A 25,983-nucleotide genomic window follows, 5' to 3' on the forward strand; every position below is an offset into this window, starting at 1 on the left:
GAATTGAGGAGTTACCAGTGCGAATCAGTCTGACACATCTTTCTGATGAATCTTTCACTACATGAACTGACAGAGATTAGGCTACTGAATCAACAGAACTCACTTAACTGCAAGTTTCATGTCCCTGCATCATTATTTCAATATTGCCATGACGCTTCTACCCTGCCAGCAAAAAAGTACAAAGACCTCTCTTTATCCATATACTGTACCTCATTGTCATGCCTTTGGTGTATCTTGAGATTAGCTTGGAAGCATCATTTGGATTTTCATTGGTGGAAAAGCATAAGTTACTTGATATTAAATTCTTATTCAATGAGCTGTCATATAAAGTTGTACTTTTGGACCGAATATGAGAATGGCTATCATTAACTGCAGACTTGTGCTGATGGCTGAAACACAGCCTAAAATTCTGTACAACAGCAGTGCATGTGATATTTGTTTAAATACAAGCTCGTGATGTTTTTGTTTTATTATTGAAAAATAAACAATAAAATCACAAGCAAGCGTGATGAACAAACTGTAATTAATCACTAACTGGTTTGGGGGGTATGAATCATCTCTTGACTCGTGGGAATGTAGTTCCAGAGAAGTGTTATGTGATTTTGACATCATTGTCTGGAATAGCTGTTGTTAAAAACTGACTAAAGCAAATTAATTAACCTGTTCAAAGGTTACAGGTACATTTTGTAAAGCTCCATGCATTACTTAGGAATGCATTCTAAATACAAAGAATGAGCAAACCTGACATCTTTAGCCTTTACAAAAACTGTTCAGTCTGTAAACCGAGAGAAGTCCCATCTACTTTCCATTATTTTGTTTATTTAGACTGAACATGGCGTGCACACAGAGGCTAAATTTAACTCAGCCATTGGCATCAAAAAGCAAAATGTGATGAATCAAAGGCTTTCGTCATTGGAGCCCTTACTCACATGTTCAGTGGTGCCAGTGATGACATGAAGCCCATCGTAGGTGGATTTTATGTACATGCCCTGAGTAACAGGAAGGCAGAGAGAAAAATCATGAAAACAACAGAAAAAGAGAGCAGACCCTGTACAGTTGGTAAAGAGGAACCTACAGCCATGCAAAGGAAATATATGTCTGATTCATATTCTGTGTGCTGATTTCGTCTTCTGACAGTATCTGGTTTAACGTAGCAGGTCTTGTAATCACTTGGGGCTGAGGTCAACCAGGAACACCATTTTGGTTAATACTGGTAGACCATTTTGGACCAGCAAAAAAAATAAAATAAAAAATCTGCTATCAAGTTCCAAAAAACAGTTATCACCTTACAGAAGTTATTTCCCCCCTCCCAATTTAAATTTTGTCATAATTTACTCATCCTCAAGTCATTCCACACCCTTATAACTTTCTTCATTCCATGAAACACAAACATGTTTAAAGGAAACATTTTGACTTTTTTTGTTTTTGTTTATGCAATTACAATCAATGCAGACTGGAACTTGCATGGGAATACTAATTTTATTGATCTATCAAGCATTTAAAACATGAAATTGACAAAAATGCCCAAACCCTTTTGTGTTCCATAGAAGAATATAATATGGGGTTTAATTAATGGCATAAGTGTTAAGATATCCAATATGAACATAAATAATCATTCTCACCAATCCCTCTCCTGGTTTGATGTTGGTCAGCTGAACTTCCTCCAGACATGCTGACTGGCTCATGAGAGGATCAGAGGTGGTTCTCACAGTCTGGTCACAAATACTGTTCAATACCTTTGACTGCAATTTAGAAGAACAGAGTGTTTAGAAAAATAGTGTTGGATGGATGAACAACATCTCCAAAATGGCTAACTTTATTTGGATAGTCTACTTTAGACATGTCAACTAGCAGTCATTAAGAGTATTAATAGACTGTCTACTTAATATCTGCTTGGTTCCCCAACAGACATTCCACTGACTACGAGCAACTTTGCCAACTTATTCTAATAACCCTAACAGTCTACTTATAATTAGTAAAATGTGGACTAATAATTGGTCAAACTTGGCTATGCGATACAAATACATACATATCTGAGGGTTTATTTCCACATTTGCCCCATGGCAAAGAATCAGGTGAAGAGAGAAGACTACAGCAACCAAGTCCCAAGGGGAAGGAGTTGAGATAATAGCTATTATCTGTTTTTTCAGTTACGAACAATTTTTAAAAACTATGGGAACTCCCTTCCTCCTCCAAAACCCACCCTTTTACGCTTCCAAACCACCAAGTTACAGCTCGTCATTACCAACAGTAGACTGGTGGAGTATATTTCTGCTCATGCAAGCATCCCACCAACTGAAAAGCAATACTATGGATAAATGTAAATAAAAACACATGATCATAGGAGGTGTTCCAGAGTCTAGTGGACTAACACATTGATTATACTAATAATGTAAGCACTTTTTTAAATCTGATCTAATGCAATCTTTAATTTAGGCCTGGAAAAACAGATCCATTAGTCCTACTTAAAAAATCCACAATAATCCACAGAAGCCAAGCCCATAAATGAAGTCCAACAAACCATGGGGCTTGCATAAACAAACTGAATGCCATCTGAGCTTTGATTTAACATTCCACTCAATGCACAAGTACAGGAGTGTAAACAAAATGAGCAGTAACATTCTGGATGAAACACTGGAGAGAGCAGCAAGTGCCCATTATTTATATTGACTTATGAATGTGTCACTGCTAGAATTGTGTCAACATTAAACCTAGGTTGTAATCTGAAAAGTTGAATGAAGTTCAGCCAGGTGGTCCTAACGAGTAGCACATTTTCCTCTCTATATAGAGTGCAACATAACGTAATATACAAATCATCTACATTGGTCTTGTATTGCAGACAGCCCATTTATACTATACACTTCTTACGAATAGGCTGCCTTTATTTCTGTCGTGGTTGCTTGACAGTGAAGAAGATAAATAATAGAAGCCAACCCATTCCCGCTTTGTGTTTGTGATTTTGTCAGCCCATTATGCCTACACTTAGCGTGTACTTGCATGTAATTTCCAAACTTCCTTCACCCTGCCTAATGCCCAATACATTGCATGTTTGACTGCATATGCTCACATATCTGCACTGCGCGAAAGAGTTTTTATTTCCAGTGCTGGGCAGATTAATAATATTCTATCACTGAATTACATATGTGTACATACATATATGTAATGTATTCTGAATACTTTATAATTACTTTGAGATTGTTTTTGGCCTAAATTGTTTACTACATAGATTTGAGTATGATAAAATGCATTTTGATATAAAAATACAAAGAGAAAAATATATACATAAAAAAGTACATATACACACACACACACACACACACACACACACACACACACACACACACACACACACACACACCTCTTTTAAGTTAATAATATTCTATCACTGAATTACATATGTGTACATACATATATGTAATGTATTCTGAATACTTTATAATTACTTTGAGATTGTTTTTGGCCTAAATTGTTTACTACATAGATTTGAGTATGATAAAATGCATTTTGATATAAAAATACAAAGAGAAAAATATATACATAAAAAAGTACATATACACACACACACACACACACACACACACACACACACACAATCCTCATTTACAAAATTAAGTGAAAGAAATAAATAACGTGAGTATGAAAAATTTGTATAAAATGAGTATTAAAAAAGTAATACTGGAAATGCAAAATACTTACAACATCCAAAATCTTCTCTTCCATGTCATAGATAGTGCAGTCCTGTGCAAGAAAGAAAGAAAAAGTGCAGAACATTGAAACCTCTGTGAATAATAACAAAAAGTTCAGATTTAGGGATGTTGTATAATTACAGAGCTTGACACAACAACAGTGAATGACCTCCAGCCTCAAATAAATGTCCAGTCCAAGACAAGATAATTACACAACACATTGTGGGAGTGCACCAAAGTGAGGAAGAGGAGGACAAGGAAACCCAGCATCTGGTGCATTAAGGGTATAAAGGAAAGAAGGTTTCAATAAAGGCATTTTGATGTCATATATTTTAAAGGAATGTTCTGAAGATTTCATATACTGAGCTGAAATTAAAAGTACACTGAATAGGAACCAGTCCTGATCTAAAGAAGCTTATTGTTTTAAATGTTCGAAGGTTGCTGGACATTTGCTATGCCAGCTTTGAAGGAACAGTTTATCCAGTGATAATCAACACTTAGTACACAGACTACATCAAATATGGTGACACACATCAACTAGAGTGTAAACCTCATTGGATTTCATGTCATGTGACCAAACATCTTGTCTGAGGTTTGTTTCACCATATTTGTTGTAGTTTGTATGTTCATCATTATTTTATTTTATACTCAAAGTGGCTTGGGCCTAAATTCAGTCCAATACAATAGTTCATACATTTATAATCCTATCTTGGAGCTTCATGTGACTGGGAATGAGAGGGAAATGTCAGAAGCAGTTGTTTTTTTTCTGTCACCTCTCCGCATTTGTCATGCTGCATTCCCGTTCTCCAGTAAGAGGCTACGCAATCTAATGATTTTATCCCACATCATTAAACTCCTGACTGAGCTGGAAACTTGACCAGACAATCTCTTGACCCCCCGTTCCATACACCCAGACCACTTCTGACCAGTTTGATCTTTGGCAGATCCCTATTGGCTCTGGTTCCAGTTTACTCTCTATAGAGACTCTTGGTTGACCATTATTTTAACCATTCGCACAAGTGAAATAAATAAATAAACACATAACATATATATAATAAATATATAATATATAATATTTGTAATAGTTTTAGTACAAGTATTATATATTTATTTTTCATTTAAATATATTTATTTTTCATTTAATTGAATGGTTATCTAAACACTTACATTAGCCTAAAGGCCCGTTCACACCAAGAATTGAGAGTTTAATAAGTATCCCAACTATCATAGACCACCAAGACCTATGAAACCCCAGCCATGAAGTCACAAGTCTACGGAATATTCCATTACCCAAACAAGAATCTATGCTGAGCTGTCAAAATGTTAAAGTTCTCTCAAATTCTCATAGAAAATCTTAGTCCACTGTCTGAAAACACAAAAACAAGTTCTTGGAAGAAATTTGGAATGTCTACAATGCGACTGAACTGAACACTGCCTCTGACCAATGATAATCCTTCAATACCAAAAACTTTTCATATTAACTAAATTAAAATATACTATTTAACCATCCAAACACCTTTGAAAACTAGCCAAGAATTTAACAGGACAGAGTATATACTCCAAGCAAGGAAGATAACATGAAGGAATGCTGGAGGCCAACTTTAAAAGAGCACCCTGGCTTGTTTAATGAAACTGTAAACTCAGAACCTGTGACTTATGTGTTGGGGGTCTGCTTATTACTGTCTGAAGTAAACCCCTCAAAGCAAACACTGCAAGACAACATATGGTTAGATAACTAGCTGCAGTTTCCAGCTCCACTGGGAAACGCATGAGAGCTTTACAATGAACATGGAAGGCGAACGTTAGCATGTTCAGCGTTTCTATACTATTTAAAGGAACGGTCATTGTACTGACCTGTTGCACTGTAGTGGTCAGTTCCAGACACAACTGAATGATTTTGTTCTTGGTGGAGGTGAAATCACTGATCCCCGTCAATGGAGTTCTGCAGACAGATGAAATTAAGGTTAAAAGACCTTACAACATTCACGCTGTATAAAGATCACATTAATACAGGACAAGATCACATTAGGACAGGACAACAAACTCCTTGTGAAGGGTTTTCTGATGTGGCCTTACAATAGCAAATAACTTTATTTCCATCACAGTGTGTCTGGAGTTTCTGAGTCTGTGGTCATAAAAACTGCAGCTGGAATTAAACACGTTAACCATGTCAACTCCCTATGAAACCATTAAGCACAGTCAGTTTCCATTTCTTTCTTTCCCAGACAGATCACAACAATCGCACCATGTAACTTGAGAATATATCTATTTACTTGAAAGGGGAAAAACATAATCTAAAGAGGATAAAGCGATACTACATTTTGTTGGTCGCTTGTTATTGCACCAAGGAATCTCAATGGACTGAATTACTGCTACGGATATGTTGATATGCCTCTATGAAAAACGCAAGAGTCTTGGACAACAGCTGCAATTTTGATTTCTCCCATTTATATATATATTTACAAGTGGACCGCCTCTGTTAAACAGTCTCTGGTCAACCCTATTGGAATTGTGTGAGGATCATTTGTGTGGTTTGTGGAGTAGCTGCCTTGCTGATTTTTCATATTTGTGAATTAAACAAAGACTATTGGAGTATGATTTACAAGAAAAGACTATTTCAGTCTTCAACATTTCTCATTTATTTAAATGCTACTTGCCATTTCCTTGTAATTATACTGTATGTGAATTTACTAGCAGTTTCTGAGTGTAAATTGATTCAAAGTAAATCCTACACCAAAGTGAAACATAGCTTTTTTGCTCACAAAAATCTCTCCTTCATGAAAAAGATGTGGTTAGCTGTGCACAGAGGGTTAGGAAAGAAAGGCAGATTGTATCTGGTTTCAACTGTCTGTCCTGTCTGGAAAAATCTAAGTGCTGCTCATGCAAGTCTAAGTTTGTACTTTGCAGTGAAATATATGACCTTACAGTGGGTTAACATCAGCTTTAAGAGTAAAAACCCCTTATAAATCATCCGTGTGCAACACACCATAGCCCTTTACATGCTATACGTCCTCATAAATAAAGAAGCAACAGAAACAGAAATACGCAATATAGAAATATGTAAAGAAATGATGTTTGTACCTGTCCAGCCATGCCAGGAGGCTTTTGGCTGCTCCAATAAGTTCAACCACAGAGGAGAGGAATTCATTTGGGAGCTTGCTAGACGTGTTGCTTTCATACGTAGGGCTCTTCCTTCGTTCTGATGTTGCGGTGTGAAGGCTGTTGGTCACAGCTCTCATCTTTAGCACCAGGTTCTTCAAGTTATCTGTTTCCACACCATAGTTCTGAGGAAGAAGTAGAATTATATATTTATTGTAAATTATGTATTACTGTAAATCCAAAGTATACTTTGTTTTTTACATATACGCTAGGGTATACACACGGTGCGTGTGATGTAAATATCGTCATCACCACAGTAAAATCTAAATAAAATCACAACATGGTTTAGTATGATTACTAAAATGCAAAGGCTGTGATTTAATTAAAGGGGTCCTATTGTGCTTTTTCACTTTTTCAGTTTTAGTTAGTGTGTAATGTTGCTGTTTGAGCATTAAAAAACATCTGCATGGTTACAAAGCTCAAAGTCCACTCTAAAAGGAGATATTCTCTTTAACAGAATAATTTAAAGGAGACCCATTATGCCCCTTTTACAATATGAAATATAAATCTCAGGTGTCCTCAGAATGTGTCTGTGAAGTGTCAGCTCAAAATACCCCACAGATAATTTATTATATCATTTTGAAAATGCCTATTATGAGTGGAAGCAGAAACACGCTATTTTCGTGCCTGTCTCTTTAAATGCAAATAAACTGCTGCTCCCCGCCCCCTTTTCCAGAATAGGACTGTGCCTTTACAGCTCGTACCTCAGATATTCTGCTAAAAAACATCTGTTTGGTTTTGATTATCATGTCTTTCGCGCTGAAATCATGCATTTTAAACCATATTAGTTTAAACTTCTGATATTGGGTTTTCTGAGCTCACACATTCGAATTTCAAATGTGCCTTAACATTTTTTGCACTAACTAGTTTGTCCACAAGATAGCAAAACTGGCCGGGCCTTTGTTTTATAGTCTTTTATGAGTATAACAACATTTTTATTGGTCATAAGTTTTGGAGAGAAATAGCTCAGATGATGGACAAGAATGATTTGCATTCAGCTTCATACATACACTAACCGTTCGCGTCAAAAACAAATTATACTTTGGGCTTAACAACATCATGAACATTCACTAGATTCTAGCATATAGAAATTTATAAAGGAGACTTTTAGTAAACAAAAACTCCATAAAACTCTTTGAAGGTTGCATGATCTAGGACTTTTTTTTTTTACAGTGCCTGCCACTTTAAAGACTGTAAGTCTGTCCCTCACAGCCCCATTTTCACCGGTGTTAAATTCAATATGACATCTTACCTGATTATAGTCTATATATGGGTATGTGTCTAAACCACTCAGAAATAGAAACTCAGTATTTTCAGTATTGTGATTTGTCACAATGGCATATTGGATGATGCCTTAAAGTTTAACTAGACAGAGTGGAGCTGTATGTGGCAGTGGCAGCGTTTAACACTGTTTGGAGAGGATTAGAGGCATACACACAGAATGCATTCATGCATTTAAACAGTTGACACAACACAACTGACATGATGGAACAATATAGGGACTGTATTGTTTTCTAAAAAAATGTTTTGACTTAAAGGGACAGTTCATCCAAAAATGAAAATTTGATGTTTATCTGCTTACCCCCAGGGCATCCAAGATGTAGGTGACTTTGTTTCTTCAGTAGAACACAAACAGAGATTTTTATTTATATCGTTTTTTACCTCTGATTCACCGCAATGTCCGGATCGCAGACTTATAAGTGCATTACCATTGCACTTATAAGTCTAGTAGTATGGACCATTGACACTCTATCTACAATCTCAATTAGGAGTGTCAATGGTCCATTTGAGAAATAGGTGGCGGTAATGCACTTATAAGTCTGCGATCCGGACAAAAGCAAGAAGAAGAAGACGCGTCTGAGAACACGCTCAGGACAGTTCGGACATTGCGGTGAATCAGAGGTAAAAAACGATATAAATACTGTTCAGTTTCTTGCACAGACCGATCGTTTCGTGTCTTTACACATCAATGTATCGTCACAAGCCACATGGTTTCATTTGGTTTTGTTTGTGTATGTTTTTTTGACTCTCAAATCCGTGATTACCATTCACTTCCATTATATGACTGATAGACTGCAACAGTTAAAAATCTTCGTTTGTGTTCTACTGAAGAAACAAAGTCACCTACATCTTGAATGTCCTGGGGGTAAGCAGATATACATCAAATTTTCATTTTTGGGTGAACTATCCCTTTCATCTGTCTTAAATGCAGCACTCATGGCATGAGGTTTTGAAAAACAGCAAGGCACAAAGTTGAAAAAAAAGCAAGGCACAAAGCAACGGTGTCTGGTACACTGACCAACAACTGTTAATTTTATTCATTCATTCATCCATCCATCCATTCATTCCTTCATTCATTTCAATGACTGAGGGAGCAATAAATTTAATATGTCACTGAACTGATTATTGCTTCAGCAGTGAAACTTTCTTCTGGTAGCATTGTATGCCTATGAGATGTGCACATGCAAGCACCTGATGGATATGAACAACAAAATTTTGCATTCCACTGCTCCAAATTTTTGGTTTCCTTGCATGCCTTTGAATTACAACACTTGTTTGATTTATAAACAAAACTTTATGCTTGACTTGCCTCAGTACAGTTTGTTTGTAGTAGGCAAATTCTATCCACCTCTGGCATGCAATGAATGAAAGCTTGTCCAGTAGACGCAGCAAAAAGCAAAGAGACTGTATTGCGCACAGTGTAGTTTTATCCACGCTTAGAAGTACCATCCTTGGTGTATCAAATTCAACACCCCTTGCTCAAGTGTTTCATGATGTAAATCAATTGGACTGTTTAAAATTCACAGCCCAATTTAGACTCTAAAATTGTTTGGCAAAATGTGTGTTGCTTGATTTAGCTGCTAAACCTGGCATCCCCATGTGCTCCACTTTTAATATTTTGGAAAGGACACATCTGAACTGCAGACTAGAGTATTCCTCCTGGTCTGACAAATCTAAAGATTGCAAAAGTACTGCATCTAAGCCTGATACCCCTTTTTTTCCTGATTAAAAAAAAAAATCTACAGTCTACATCAAGAGTATCTGCTATGTATTTCCTCACCCTCATCACTTTCCAAATAGTATGACATTTTTGCTTGCACATTCAAATGTGGTGTGTTGTGCCAGGGTTGATGTCAATAACGCAAGAGGTTTATGTATGTCTTGCATCCTTATTGATCTAGAATCTAAATCAAAGCATTTTGAGGTGCAAAAAATCATATGAACTAATTTTCTTATATGAATCAAATGAACTAATTTTATGGTGCTTTTATAGCATTGGACAACCTCTGGTCCACCTGCCTTCACTAACAGTGTAAAAGTTGATAGTACATATTGATAGTAATATTGGGTGAACTATTTCTTTAAGCAGCAAGCTGTTAGATGTATATTTAGTAATAGCTGTCCTGTGAATCACAAAAGCTTCAAATTGAGGAACAGAAATTCTATGGCTCCATAAAAATCTTTTCAGCTGCATATAAAGTAATTCATTCATCGCACCCAAAGAAAAACTGCAGTGCTTTACAAATATAGGACAGGATGAGCTAAATAAACTTATCACTGCATCTAAACCAACAACATGCCTATTAGATCCTATAGCCACTAAATTACTGCAAGATCTGTTACCTGTAGCAGAAGAACCGCTTCTCAATATTATTAACTCATCGTTATCTTTAGGTCACGTCCCAAAACCATTATTTAAATGGGGAGTCATCTCAGTTATCACCAGTAAAGCATGGAGTGCCTCAAGGATCTATCCTAGGTCCTCTGCTATTTTCAATATACATGTTACCCCTTGATAATATTATTAGAAAATACGGAATTAGTTTCCATTGTAATGTTGATGATACTCAACTATATATCTCAACAAGACCAGATGAAACTTCAAAATTATCTAAGCTAACAAGAGTGTATTCAAAATGTAAAAGATTGGATGACCAATCATTTTCTCCTATTGAATTCGGATAAGACAGATACTACTAAATATATTGTAGAAACTTAATTTTCTGTAAAGCTGCTTTGCAACGATTTGTATCGTGAAAAGCTCTATACAAATAAACTTGAATTGAATTTAATTCCTGTTAAATAGTTGTCCAGATTTACTGTAAACCCCAACGGGAAAATTAACTAAATTAAATGATTTATTTCACTTAAACATAACTGAAAGTTCACTGAACTTAATAGAAAAAAGTTACATTTATTGAACTCAGTAACTCATTATATTAAGCTGAACTTAAACTGTCTTTAAGATTTGAGTTAATATGTTTATACAATCTAATCAAATGAGTTAGCTTAGTCAATTGTCATGATTTTAGCCTGTGTTTCCCTGTCTTGTGTTGTGTGTTCAAGGACTTTTATTTTGTATTGTGTTCCTATTGTTTCTGTGTTCCCTTCCTGTGTTTAGTTCCTGGTTTGCCTCTTTGCTCCCTTCATCTGCTGTGTTTGTTAGCATAGCGACCCCTATTAGTTTCCATAGTAATTCATTAGTTCCACAATCTCCTTGTTAGCCCCTTGTTAACTCATGTATTTATACCCCTGTGTTTCCCTTTTTTTTGTCAGTGTTTTGTTCTGCTATCTTCTTGCGCCTTGTTCCTTGCATACCTATGTTTATTGTTTATCTTGTTAATGTACATTAATAAACCTTTTGCACATGGCTCCGTCTCATGACTAGAGGTACTCAAATCAACATTAATATCAGCATGTTACACTGGTGATGAGTTAATATCAATACCAGACAACTAAACGATCAAAAATGGTATATATCCTGAAATAAGACAATGTTACAACTCCCCAAAGTGCTTTGGGGGTTTTTATTTATTGAATGGTAAGGTTACCTACACCTGACATGGTTTGTAGGAAATGAGAGATTGGTTTCCTCCATCAGGGCATAGACAAAGTTCACGGTAGATACTCTCACAGATTGGGGCAGGAATTTGCTTCCTGTTCGGCATGAAATAGACTTCAGGACACCCCATCAGGGAGAGATCTGGAGTGCCGGTAACACTAACACGTAGCACTTTCTGTCTCCAGTACTTGGCCTGAGTGTCTTTAATATCATTTCCAGATATATGAGACAATAGGATAATTTTTCCATTCGAAGAGGCTGCTGTAATTTACAGATGAATAAGGTTTAGGGAGATGATCTGGAAAAATCATCTCATTCTAAATTATTAAATCTACAAGAATCCTTACTGTGATGCATTTCACATAATGCGTTACATCTTAGATTCTGTTTGTATATTACTTTATTATTTTATCTGAATATTTCATGCTTTTATATTATTCCACGGCTGCAATACTTGATTGCAACTGATCAATCAAACATTCTGTGGTCAAGTATTTGGAATAGTGCCTATAAAATTACTTTGAAAAATAATGGTTCTTTATTGGTATCTATGGTTCTATGAAGAACCTTTAACATTCATGGAAATGTTTAATGTTAAATGTTTCTAAAATGTTCTTCATACTAAGGAAATAAAAAGGTTCTTTTAAAAACTGTTCACTGAAAGGTTCTTTTACAGAACTTCTCACATAATAACACTTTTAACTCAATTTTTAAATATGAAGCTACACACTGAAGGTAAAAACTGAGGATTTGTGGCCACTGCCTGCTTTTGATCCTAAGGGTCTGGGCCCAATTATAGCATTCGGTGATGGACACTGGGATGTACTGTATCATTTACAAGCATTGACATGACCATCTGTCAAAGCAGCCAAGACCTTCTAAGCATGTCCATGTGTTCATATCAGGTCCTTGTATTTTCTACCCCCTACAGACACCAAAGTCTGTCTGAGCCATAGTCATCTCTCATGTAATTGTGTCCTTTTTTCAAAAACATACTGTTCTGTGTAGTAAACAACATTATTATTCCAGAAAGCTAGTGCACGTTACATGTTTTTCTCAAACATGTGTTCAAATAGCAAGTGACTAACTACCTATTTGTAAATTAGCAGGTCAACGAAAGAAATTAATACTGTTTGACCAATATTTGTGTGCCAGGAAAAGCCTTTAGAAAATTTTTATTGAAGGACTGCATACAGCATTCACACAATAATAAATTAAGTTCTTTGAATGGCTCTATGGGTTATTGCTCAAAGAGATGTTGAAAAGAGTGCTGTAATGTACTTTACATTCCTTATGCTGGGTGTCCCAGCAAAGCAATGTATGTTGTACAATAACAATAGTAATGTAGAAACTGATCTATTATTTTTTCCTTTAAATCATTTGGTTTCTCTGACCAAATAGCGTTATCATCTTTAACTAAAACTACAATTAAAACAAAAACAAACTAAAACTGAAATAAAAACTAACGAGAACTATATAGTAAAAAATAAATAAAGAAATTAATGAATTAATTAATAGAATAAAATATAAAAATAGTGTCAGCATGTTACACATCGACTAAAATCGTATAAAAAAAATTGTCAATTTTAAATTCATTTCAACTTTGAAAAACATGTTCTGAGATACCTTCTGTTCCATTCTTACGCATAGCAGTTGTTTAAAGCAAAATGTGTCCTCCTGTGTGAGCAGCTCTTCATTCTGTGCTGCCTGCGCTCAGTAAGTGTGGTTTGGCAAAATGTATTGACTGTAATAGTAGCTTTACTAGGGCTTGTGCTGAGTGTGGACTGGCAAAAACATGCTGGCACTTCAGGCCTGAATTGCTCCAGTGGTAGTGAATAGTATAAGGGGGAGAAATTAATTTTGTTCTTCTTTTTTTAATCATTTATTAAAAATGTACTTATTGTGAACATACACAAAACTCTTGGAGAGCCAAATTTAGCTTGATTAAAGTTCATTTGTTTAGTTTAGAGGAAGGGGTAGGTTTAAGGCTAAATTTAGGTTTAAAATCAACACTGTAGTGTAATAACATTGCAATATAACTATATGTAGGTCTTGTAAGTTTAAGAACAGTTTAACAGTATGTATGCACACAAAAAGGACAGTATATACATAGTAGTAAAATAAACCTAATATAAAACTGGTTAGTAAGTAAAGCTTAAATTGGTAGTCCTTAAATATATATTTCCAACTGTAAATATGTCATAAATAGGTTATTCGTTTAGAGCCACAATAAATGTGAATAATGACACTAACCAGAGCACAGAGGAGATCTACGGCCTCTAAAACCAGTTCCTGGTGGCCAATGCGGGCAATACCCAGTTCCTCTAGGTCCTGATGGGAGATCTTCAGTAGCTGTTCTCCATTAATCTTCTCTCTCTCAAAGTTGTGCACATACTGTTGTAGACTGTCATCCAGACCTTCACATGAAAAGAGGAAAGAAAATAAATGTATATACTTTTATTGAGCAAGGATGCATTAAATTGTTCAAAAGTGACAGTAAAGACATAATGTTTCAAAAGAGTTCTATTCCGAATAAATGCTGAAAAAAAAATGTAAAGCCTGGATAACATTACATTACTTTTAAAATCTGAACAGATTTTTAAAAAATCAGGGCAACAATCTGTAGTGTACTGTACTGTTTCTTGAGCAGCAAATAAGCATATTAGCATGATTTCTGAAGGATTATGTGACACTGAAGACTGGAGTAATAAGGCTGAAAATTCAGCTTTGCATCACAGGAATAAGTTACATTTGAAAACAATCAAATAGAAAACCGTTCTTTTAAATAGTAAATTGTACAATTTCATATTACCATATTTTTGATCAAATAAATGCAGTTTGGTGAGTATAAGACTTTTTTATTAAAAACATTAAAAAATCTTCCCAACCCTAAACTTTTGAACAGCACTATTTGTAAGATAAATACATAAGATATGTAGGAAATTGACATTGCAACAGGTGTGTAGAGAGTTTCCAGACCCCATAAACATCATGTTGTTTTCACCTGCCTGAGTGTGTATACGTGTGTCAAGCTGTTTAAACAACTGACAGGTTTTGTTGTTTTTGCAAAGGGTCAACTATAATTACAGCAAACCTACTAACTCCCAGAAAGTACACCTCCCAAAGGAGACTAATGTCAGCAGACTGGTTTAGCTGGATTCTTCAGGGCTTTGTTATGCCTTGTTCGGTTTCTTTACGCATTGATCTGTTTGGAAATGCTGATGTATTTCCTGCTTCTGTTTCCTTTTGATGTAAAACAAATGAAACTCGGTTACAAGGATTTGCTGAGCTAGCTCGGAACTTATGTCTGACTCTTGACATGGTGACAAGAGCGCCCTACACCCAGCCAGATACACAATGCACTCAGTCACCCAGGCTGCAGCAGCAGTGAAGGACGGTGAAGGATGGTCCTGTGGGACGAGGGGGATGGGTGTTCACCCAGTCAAAGGCACTACAGAAAGAGCAGCTGCGAAGGTCTGGCCCTATGCCCTCGGACTCAACGGCTTGACAGGCCAGACAAAATCACTGACCTTAATATTCAATACACAGTCCACCTCCATTTATCTTTCTAAAACTCAAAGAAAGTTGAGGCTCTGCTATATCAGTGAACGGTTTCTTGCGCGAAAGAAGTACACTTCAGCATACTTTCAAAAAGAGTAATTGTTATGGAAACAGTATACTTGCATGCAAACTGAATGTAATGTTTTTGACACCTAATTGCATGTTATTTACAACTCAATGAAAATGTATAGTTAAAATTTATATTAAATGTAATTAGTTGAACTTTAGAATAGGGATGGGTGATACCTTATCATTTGGGATATACCGGTAAAAATTCTCTCCACGATAAGAATTAGTCTTCCCGCGATAATAACAATAAAGCCTAGTTGTTGACATATTTCTGTGTGCGACTGTGCGGAGCAACATGGCGGAAGGCGGACGTGAAACTGAGGAGGAGTATATCGCGAAACGAGGAGCTCCTTCTACAGTCTGGAACTGGTTTGGTTGGGGCTGTACAGTCCGACAAAAAATCGGACTTAGCCTTGAATAAATGTTCTTCAGTAGCACAGTTTTGCATGTGTATGAACCTTACTGCTGATGCATACTGTGTCCAGGCAAGCAGATGAACCCAGAATATAAATGCAACGCGCAAAGTTACACATTAAATGGTTTCCCATAGAAAACCATTATAAAGAAAACACAGAACCATTTAGCACATTACATTCATATTCCGGGCTCATGCCTAAAAGCTATGAATTACTTCTGCGATGCATATGTGGAGTTTCTGCGCAAGGTTGCCCTCCGGCTTCCAGTGTGAATTAAATAGTCATTACATTACATGTGTACTCAGTAATGCTCGCAACACCAGGGTAAAAATAGGAAAGATAATACTTTTCTCTAAAGAAACTGGATTTTTTTATTTACATTTTTTGTCTCTTAGTGGATGCATAAGATTTCCTGATTTATCGTCATTGATATCGTTATCGCAATAAATACCAGAAATTATTGTGATATTTTTTTAAGCCCATATCGCCCATCCCTACATTAGAATGTTTGTTTTGACCCACTTAAAGGGATAGCTCACCCAAATATAAAAATTCTGTCATTTACTCACTCTCATGCCATGTCAAACCTGTCTGAATTTCCTTCTTTTGCAGAACATAAATGGTGAAAGAATTTTCATTTTTGGGTGAACTATCCCTTATTATTTGTAATTTCATAATTACTTCTATTGTGTTTGATACATGGTTAAAGTGTACTGCTGAATGAACTGACAAGCATTTATGGTAAAGTAAAATATATTTTAAAGGGGTCATATGATACGATTTCAAGTTTTCCTTTCTCTTTGGAGTGTTACAAGCTGATTGTGCATAGATAAGATCCCTGAAGTTGCAAGCTTTAAAAAAGCATCATATGACCCCTTTAATGTAATTTCTATTGAAACTTGTTTGTCATGTATTTAAATATATTTATAATTACACATTTGTAATGATGAAGTTGCACTTTAGCATATTTAAAATATATTAACTTTAAATGTAATATTGAATAACATGCTACAGTTAAAATGATCATCAAGTCTTTTACATGTGCTTTAGTACGTTAGTCAACACATGAAAACAAGTTTACTTTTAAAGCATGACAAAAGATTAAAAAATAATTATTTAAAATGTACTTCAAATAAAACTTTTAATTTGACATTATTACAATACACTTAACTACTTAAGTGTGTTAAGAAACATTGTCATGAAAATGTCTCTCTTTAAGTAATACTAGATATCAGTGAGTAATACTAGAAATCAGCAACGTTTTTCATTTTAAGATTTAAAGACCAATACAAATGTACATTCAGTACAGTTAAGCATACATCCTTTTCACAAGGATTAACAATGACAACGGACACAAATTGCCAGAAAACAGTGGCATAGTGTTCCAGTTAGGGTTGTTGATACCAATACCAGTGAAATTTCACAGCAAACACTAGGATATTGAATAAAGTCCTTCAAATAAATAAATAAATATTAACTAATTAAACCAAAACTATGATATGAAGCCTAAAAAGTATGTAAATTAAGGCAGCTCTAGACAAGTTTTTAAGCCATTGTTCAATTAAACAGAAATAAATAACCAGGGTGTAATTAAAAATTAAGGGTGTAAGTCTTTTAAAGCTCTGTAATTCTAAAATCATAAATGAAACAAACTGATCAGGCTTTCCACTATACTGTAATGCTGAATGGCTTTCACTACTCATTTCATAATCATACAATTGAGATTACATCAAAACACAATGTCTCCAAGGACGTAATCTTTACAATACACACATATACAATGTACACGTACATTTATATACACACATAGACCTCAAAGAAATCAATTAAAAAAAGAATACAGCATAAAATCGTAGAGTATTAGTGTATACTGTGAGGTGAACACAGAGAGTATTTGAAATGTTCTCAAAGATTGAAGCCACGTGTTTCACTGCTATTGTGAAGAATACATCCTAAAATGTCTATAACTCAACACTGCTATTTCAGCTAGTGCAGCAATGAGAAATCTTGGACAAAGTGTGTCTACAGATAATCAATACATTTTAAAGAGGTTAGTTTTGCTTCATGTTGCTTTTACACTTCTATTTAAAAGAGCTCTATACGTTTTAAAAGAGGATGCATTTACATACAGTGATTTAATGGATTGATATGATCTTGGCGCCTCATTTATAATGGAGTGTGTATAGTGATCCTAAATGTGAACATATGACCGTTTCTGAAATATTCCTATGAACGATTTAAAAAATTCAGTATGCACAAAGATTTTTCAAAAGGCATCTCTCTTATAAATTGCAATTCATCCTAAATCCAAGCGCAATGTGTACAAATGCATCACCTCCACCTAAAGAACACCCACAAAAATCTCTTTATTGTTCAGAAGTTCAACATTCATCATCAATGGGCAAGAAATTCCATGCATGCTTTCGGAAAATGTTAAATAATAATATTATTTTCAGGAAATCTTTAATATAAATGAATGCATTTCAGTAATTATTGAAAAGTAGTTAAAATGCTGCTCATTTGCACATATAATTAAATGAATGCATATTTATTTCAACATTTAATAAATGTAGAAATCATAATAAACAATTAATGCATACTCTTAGCATAAACAATAGAATTAATTGAATTACTGGCTTACGAGTAGCAGAAAGTTATTATGCTCTTTAGTTTTTGTCCGCATGAGAAATTAAAGTCTTTATAAATCCTAATTTGTTCCTCACCAGATGTAGGATAAAATCCATGTTTAAAGGGGTCATAGGATGCTACATGCACTTTTACAAGTTGTTTGAACTGAAATGTGTGTTGGCAATGTGTGTACACAACCACCCTATAATGATAAAAATTAAAGTTTTTTTGAATCTACTCAAATCTTTACCCCTTTCTCAAATCGAGCCGATCTCAGATGCCTGTCTGTGTGACGTCACAAAAACAGGCCCCTCCCACGATAGTTTGCTGGAGCAGATGTAGACAAGAATGACTCCTAAGCAATTGAGGTGTTTTGTTGTTGGATGTAATAATGAACATAGCAGTCGTCATTTACTCCCGATATCTGAGCGGCTGAAGACGCAGTGGATTAGGCTACGTTTGTTTTTGAAGAAAATGCTCCCCCGATCTACATAAATGCGTCTATGTTCGCGAGAATCATTCGTGATCCAGCTTCACCTACAGAAGAAGTGAGTATAAGGTTTTTTAATGAATCTTTGCAAATCGCCTTTCCTAATAATGTGCTAATTAGCAAGTTTCACGATGAATGCGGCTAAAGTAAACAGTCTCTCTGAGAGCAGCTCGGAAGAGAGGGGCGGGGTCAGTAGAGCTCATTAACATTTAAAGGAAAATGCTACAAAACTGCTTGCTCTGAGAAGAGCTGTTTTTGACAGGGTATAAAATTTGTTTTTTACACTACCACTGAGAAATTTTAACCAAACTATGTTACAGACTTTCCATTAAGACCCTAAAGAATCATATCAACTTGTGGAAAATGGGCATTCTATGACCCCTTTAAGCTCAAATCTGATCATATGCGTGTTTTATAAATGAGGCCCCTGAGGATCACACAGCAGAAAAAGCAGGGGCCTGGGTGTTTTTTTCACCTAGAAAATCTCTATTACAAAAAAAAAAACACACAGCTCAACTACACCACGTTTTTTCTCTACAGTTTCTTTTGTCCGAGACTTGTTAAAGTATCATGTTTCTGATCAAAATTGGATAATTACACAGTTGGCTCAGTCTATATAGTCATGTTTTTGCAAATCTGGCTCTTGCTCTAACAGACTTTGATGTTCACTGATAAACCCAACACCTTGTGCTCTGAAACTAAAACCTGCACATCTGTTCTAACAGGATGTGCCCCCAGCTCTCTGTACAATGCAGAGGCAACCCTTCTCTGCAAGTCTCATGGCGTAAGTCTCGCTCACACAGGCCCCATGTCAACAGAATGGCAGGCTGTGGTTCTCAGGGGTTTGATTACATGAGAGAGAAAGCCCTTCCACCATCCAAAATGAAGGGCCTCCCAGTGGGAGTCTGACCTCCCTCTCCACACATACTCCGTGTCCTCATATGTAGGGTGTACAATAGCCACTGCCACTGGAACTCTCGCTCGTTCTATTGAGACTTCCAGCAAACCTGTTGGGATTGAAGGAATGTCCATTGTTTTGGGGCAGTCGCCCTTTGTGGGAATTCCACAATGGTGCACAATCTCGATAGACTTTGTTATTGTGAAGGCAATAATTAGAAAAAATCCTTTGTGTGTGAAACCTCTCATTAGATGCAACAACCAAATAAGTAAACAGAAAGTCACAGAAGATAAACAGAGCACAACAGAGATATGGTTAGTGTAAAAAATCATAAATCAAATAGAATATGCAGGTGCTGTGTGGTAACTGTTAACCATGATTGTTTTTGCTCAAAAACTATAATCACGACTATTAATCACAATTTCATCAGAATTATTGCACTTTCACATAAGCACAAATCAAGAGAACATCAACTCGCATGAATTGCTCGCAGATTTAGTTGCAGCAAATAGCACAAATAACCGTAAAGAACCGAAATAAATCCTATATTTATTTGAGCATCGCTAAACTCCAATTTACATGTTTGCCGTGTTTTCAGATTAAAATGTAAAAATTTAAATGAAACTTTTCAGTGCAAAATAAACAGCACACAAATATTGCAGACAATTATGCTTATTAAAATGAGAGAAGCAGAAATTGTGATCACAATTAAAATATGATTTATTGTGCAGCCCTATTAAATTCTGTTGCATTTGTCAAGATTTGGTACCTCCTAAAAATTGAAGGATCTAGGGATTCTCAATACTCAGATAATTTCATAAACCCTGCTCCTTTATTTTTTTCTTCTTAAATCATCACTTCCGTCTCCTGCTTTCTGCTCTTTCCTGGCTTCCTCCATCAACCTCTCTGTCAATATAGTTACAGGTACCAGACAAAGGACTGCTTTTTGTTATCACACAAGACTTGCTGATCTGATTTTGGGTATCAGATAAAACGGATATCTTTACAAGATCTGGTAAAGAGACTGGATCTAATATTGCTGGAGTTGAGATTCAATCTAACAAAATTAACATGATAACGTCAGTCAGTTGTATTGATTGAATTATAGCAGCTTGTATAACAATCAATAGTGTCCATCTGATTTGCAAATGTGCCTGCAGTTCAGCTTAAGAAATCCACACAGAAAAGAAAGGCATTTGGATAAGGTTTTTTTCACCCCTCATTCTTGAAACAAGAGACAAGAGGGACAAAAAGCTTTTAGAATGACAGGTTTTAAGAAGATGCTCTGGGCCAAATGGCTACTTTTGCTATCCTGTTTGTCATTTTAGATGAAAAGACAGGGTGGAAAAGAACTGGAAAAGCCCTTCAGGGACAGGAAACTTAACTGACAGGTTTGCTAAGGGTTACAAACATCATCTCTATCAGAATTAACTGACAAGAAGGAGGACTAGCTCTGGGTCAGTGAGTTTAAATATTATCTCTGTAAAATGTATTTGGGTCAAAGACGAAAACAATAAGTGTACTACTGGCTTAAATTGTTGTTGTTAAACATACTTTTAGTGACACTCCCTTGACATTCCACTTTGAAAGTGTTGCAAAATGTGCAAGAATCAACATAATATAATTTTGAAAACATTTTATAGCACATGGATAAAAATGCATGCATGCAAAATTATGACTGATCAATATGCATTTCAATCCGCAATCTCTATAACAATAAAGCCCAATGTTACTTCAGTATTTATGTGTATGTGTACAATGCACATGGCATGAATTTCGTCATCAGCAGAGCAACGTATACGCACAGCCTGATTTATACAATTTATAAAAAAGTATCTTCTAACTTCTAACCCCACATACTGTTAGTTCATCTTTTGCACTAATTAGTTGGTCCACAAAATGGTGACACTGTCTTGTCCCATTGTTTCATAGTAAAAAAAGAAAAGAAAAGAGTACTGGAGACTGCAACAACAATAACTGTTTGTGTTAAGAGATACTAACAACTCATGTTCTGTTACATGTTACATGTTCGGCTTTACATACAATACAGCACACAAAACCGAAGTATACTTTGAGCTTAAACCAAATGTTCTTTGTGCACTCAATTTGTAGTTTGCATCTATTATTTGCCCTTAGCCCCAGCTATTGTTTAACAGTTTAAGAAGAAACAGAAGAGATGAAACTACTGGAGACCAGAACAAAAAAATGATGTTGACAAGCGCATGTGAGGGGGCGGTTAGGGCATTTTTCAACGCGGGTTTAAAAAGAGTACAAAAACATTTATCGGTCAACTCCTGAAGTGAAATAACGCCAACACTGGACAAAGATGAAACGTTAAAGTGCACTCAAATTAGAGTATACTTTAAAAGACTATGCTTTCGACTGAACATGTACACAAATGGCACTTTTCCACTGCATGGTATGACATGGTACGGTTCAGTTTTGGGGGGTTTTCCACTGGGTACAGTACCTGGTACCTGGTACTTTTTTCAGTACCACCTCGGTTGAGGTTCCAAGCAAATCGTACCGTTACCAAAACGTGACGTGTAAACTCTGCTGATCACTGATTGGCCGGAGAGAATCGTCACTACCTGCGTCACTGAACTTGCGACACAGAGACACAACAGAACCGCTAGATTTAAATCAGCACAGTCAGTGAAGGATCGAACACAACTGTTTCGAACGAGCGCACCTTTTTTTAACAACCAAAAAATGGCTGTTTCGTTGTCTGTTGAGGAAGTACAGACGTTCCTCTCATTGATAGCAGAGGAGCGGATCCAGCGAGAGCTTGATGGGGCGACACGGAATGAAAAAGTTTTTCAGGAGTCGCGGCAGTATAGGCGGCGCAACTATAACGACATGTGAATAATCCCGCCCACTCTAAAGCGGTACTAGACTGCAGTGGGAACGCAAACCGAGCCGAGTCGTACCACGCAGTGGAAAAGCACCATAAGCATTCACGTCAAAACTGAGGTATACTTTTGGAATAAACCAATTGTACTTTCTAGCCTGTGCATGCGTCTAGTATTATTTGTCCTCAGCCCCGGCTATTGTTTCACAGCTGAAGAAGGAATGGAGGAGACAGAACAACAACAAACTACTGGAGGATGCAACAACAATGCTGACATTTTACTGGTCATTATTCCTGAAAAAGAAATAGCACAGACACTGGACAAAGATGAAACTTTCTAGTGAGTAAACTGCCTGTGCTCATATATTTTGACTAGATTGAGCTTAAGGTAATTGGTGGGACTTCCCTACTTTGCTTCCCATTTAGTGCTGCAATTTCTGATTTACATTTTTCTGCTAACGCTTGCGAGCACTTCTTTAAAAATTATGGCATGATTTACATAATAATACAATGCAGGTGGTTTCACACATCCCACTAGTCTGCACACAGAAACTGTGTGGTTTCTGCCCAGCAGCAATTCATAGACAGACCTGTATGAGCCGCTCAGTGTTCTCACGCTTGCCAAAATCTCCTCATTAACTCCTTATACAGTAATTGTTGTGGCTGAACAGCGCAGACACCATGAAAGTCAGTCTGAGAGACCTGTAATCAGAAGTAGCTTTGAAAACAAAAAGGCATCTGTGACTGGGTCTACCCTTACCAAACTCTGCCACATCGCCTTCTGCCAAACCATAATTACAGAGACAAACCTCCCATGTTACCCCCATATCTTAACAACTACCTTGTCACACCCTTATTTTAGCATAGAACATGTACTGAACCAATGGAAAACATCTCAATTATGAAATTCCTGCATTATTTTTCAACTTGCTGGTTGCAAACATACCCAATATAGGGTAAAAAGTGTAATGAGAGCCAGAAGACAACATAAACCTCAAAGGAATGTGCTGCCCTTTCTTTGGGTGGTTGTGGATCTTCCTGCTGAAAGGAGCTAAAGTGCAATAATACATTTTAAAGAAATACTACAGTTTTTTTCTTCACTTCTCCATGGGCAACGACATTATGGATGCTCTGCACTTCTCAGAACTACAGAAAAATGTGTGATACTAGCCCAAAACAAGAGCTGAATGCCAATTATGTTGAAGTGCAATCATTTTGTACAGTTCTCTCTTCATTTTGTTACTTTCTTGCAGCATATCTCAACATACAGGCCAAGTCTGCGGTTTTCCCGCGGAATTGGGCTACTTTACCACTGTTGCCACGGGTTGTTTTTCATGTCCACGGCTTGAAGTGACCCTAATAACGCGATATTTAGCCCCTGAAATGTGAATTTTACTGGGAAACCCCACTAAAAAACGTGTATTTTACCCCCGGAACGCAGTTTTTACCGGGGACCGAAATGCAATTGGGCTAGTTTGAGTAGCAATTGGGCGGGTTTTGTAGTGAAAACCTGGCAACCTTGATACAGGCATGCTTTTATTTTGGTGGAATACGGAAGGAAGGCAAAAGTTTTAATATGCCTCTCAAAAAGCTGGTGAAATGCTATAACTTCCTATCCTCAAAAATATTTGCAATGTGAAAATAAAGATGGTGTACTTTATAAGCGATCCAAACTCAGCACCTAAAATGTGTTCACTTTGAATGACTTGACAGCTTTGATAGGACAGCAAAGTGATGTTGTTCATGGTTTTCTTGTCCAGGAAGTTACCAGTCCTCTCTCTGCAAACTTAAATTCAATCTTTCAGCTCATGTCATAACTAGCTAAAAAGAAAACCTGCTTACCTTCACTTGGTACTATCTTCACACGATGCCAGGATGGAACGTGATATAACTGCATGTGTATGCGACCACATGCCCATTTGTTGACATGCTGCAAACTTCACCCACCATAAATGTGTTGGTAACAACAACAACAATAATAATAAAATACAATAAATGGAGAATTCATCAAGAAAAAATTCATTTTGCTCTTTGCATGTTTCCATTATCAGCATATTTTAAGCCCACTTGCAAATATTTGTAATAAAGCAAATAGTAAAATGAAACTAGTTTCTTGATTTGAATGTACTAGATGGATCATCACAAATCTGCAGTTGTCATCACTCTACAGTTCTAAGAAGTGCTATAACTACTAGTTATAGCTTGAAATAAACATGAATGAACATCAAAAGTGTTGAAAGAAACAGTACAACTTACTGAAATGTATTATGTCTCATGTAATCAATGCAGAACAATGTCAATAAAACAGCTTGTAAACAATATTTAAATTTTCAAAGCCAGTGTCCATAATTTGTGAGTTAGCAAGAAAAAATATAACTCTAAAGAGGAGCATTTTGATGAATACAGTATACACTATATTACATATTCATTATGTTTTAGTTACTTAATGTTGTCTTTATTATTTAATGCATTTTTGAATAAAAGAAGTTATTATTACTGTTTAAATGTTTATATTTCAACAACGAATTGGAGTTGAAACATTGTATAATTAAAAAGTTGATATAAAACTAACTTTAAATGTTTATATGCAACTCAGTTTTTACTTGATTACTAAATAAATGTGATTAATGAATTGATTATTAATTAAACCTTCCCTTTCAGTTTTTCAGTTAAACTGAAACGCTCAATTTGGTATCTGTCTTTTATTAAAATATTAATTTGTTGTATCACTAATATTTACATATCACATGCCACAATACCGCCCAGCCCTACAGGTCACAAAGGGTTGAAGACAGTGCTGCAAGTCTGCTAACTCTCTCCCTAGAAAAATGGATCTTAGACACAACAATGTAACAAAGTCTTCATTTACTAATCAATTGTAGTGCATGAATACAGCACTCTAATGACATATTAAGTTTCACTGAAGTTATGCAAGTTAACTTCTTAAACTTAAGTATAAAAATACAGTAAATTAATATGTTATGAACGTATGAGTGAATACTGAGAGAATGGACAAAGGATATTATGGCTGGTGTCTTTCAAAGCGTGTGAAAGGTATTGCTGTAGATGAGTCACATCCACCAAGCTGTTCTCAGTGAATGACAGCATGAGCGACTGACTCAACCCTGTGATGCTGTTACTCTCGTCACCCCACACCCGCCCTGAACACCTCTCCACACAACCATTCACACCTCCAGCAACCCCCCTCTCCCCCACACCTGCAGTTCAGATCAGCAAAGACGAGGTGCGCCAGGTCTTTCGGAAGCAGAAAAGGAAAAAAGCACCAGGCCCAGACTGTGTTACACCAGTCTGTCTGAAATCCTGTGCTGACCAGCTGGCCCCCATCTTCACACAGATCTTCAACAGATCACTGGAGCTGTGC

At 36.2% G+C, this 25,983-nt stretch overlaps 1 protein-coding gene across 1 annotated transcript in view; it reads right to left on the reverse strand.

Moving 5' to 3' along the window:
* The window catches only part of LOC107679657 (connector enhancer of kinase suppressor of ras 3-like), a 66,107-nt gene that overhangs the window by 34,528 nt on the left and 5,596 nt on the right, over positions 1-25,983 (reverse strand). Inside the window, exons 2-7 of the mRNA XM_016475276.1 lie at positions 13,942-14,105; positions 6,768-6,970; positions 5,541-5,628; positions 3,697-3,738; positions 1,623-1,742; positions 930-989 (exon numbers count right to left, since the gene is read on the reverse strand). Of these exons, the coding sequence (XP_016330762.1) occupies positions 930-989; positions 1,623-1,742; positions 3,697-3,738; positions 5,541-5,628; positions 6,768-6,970; positions 13,942-14,105 (677 nt within the window). The remainder of the gene's footprint in view (positions 1-929; positions 990-1,622; positions 1,743-3,696; positions 3,739-5,540; positions 5,629-6,767; positions 6,971-13,941; positions 14,106-25,983) is intronic.

Source organism: Sinocyclocheilus anshuiensis, unplaced genomic scaffold (assembly GCF_001515605.1).
Source record: "Sinocyclocheilus anshuiensis isolate Anshui unplaced genomic scaffold, SAMN03320099.WGS_v1.1 scaffold744, whole genome shotgun sequence".
In the NCBI taxonomy this organism is placed as follows: domain Eukaryota; kingdom Metazoa; phylum Chordata; class Actinopteri; order Cypriniformes; family Cyprinidae; genus Sinocyclocheilus; species Sinocyclocheilus anshuiensis.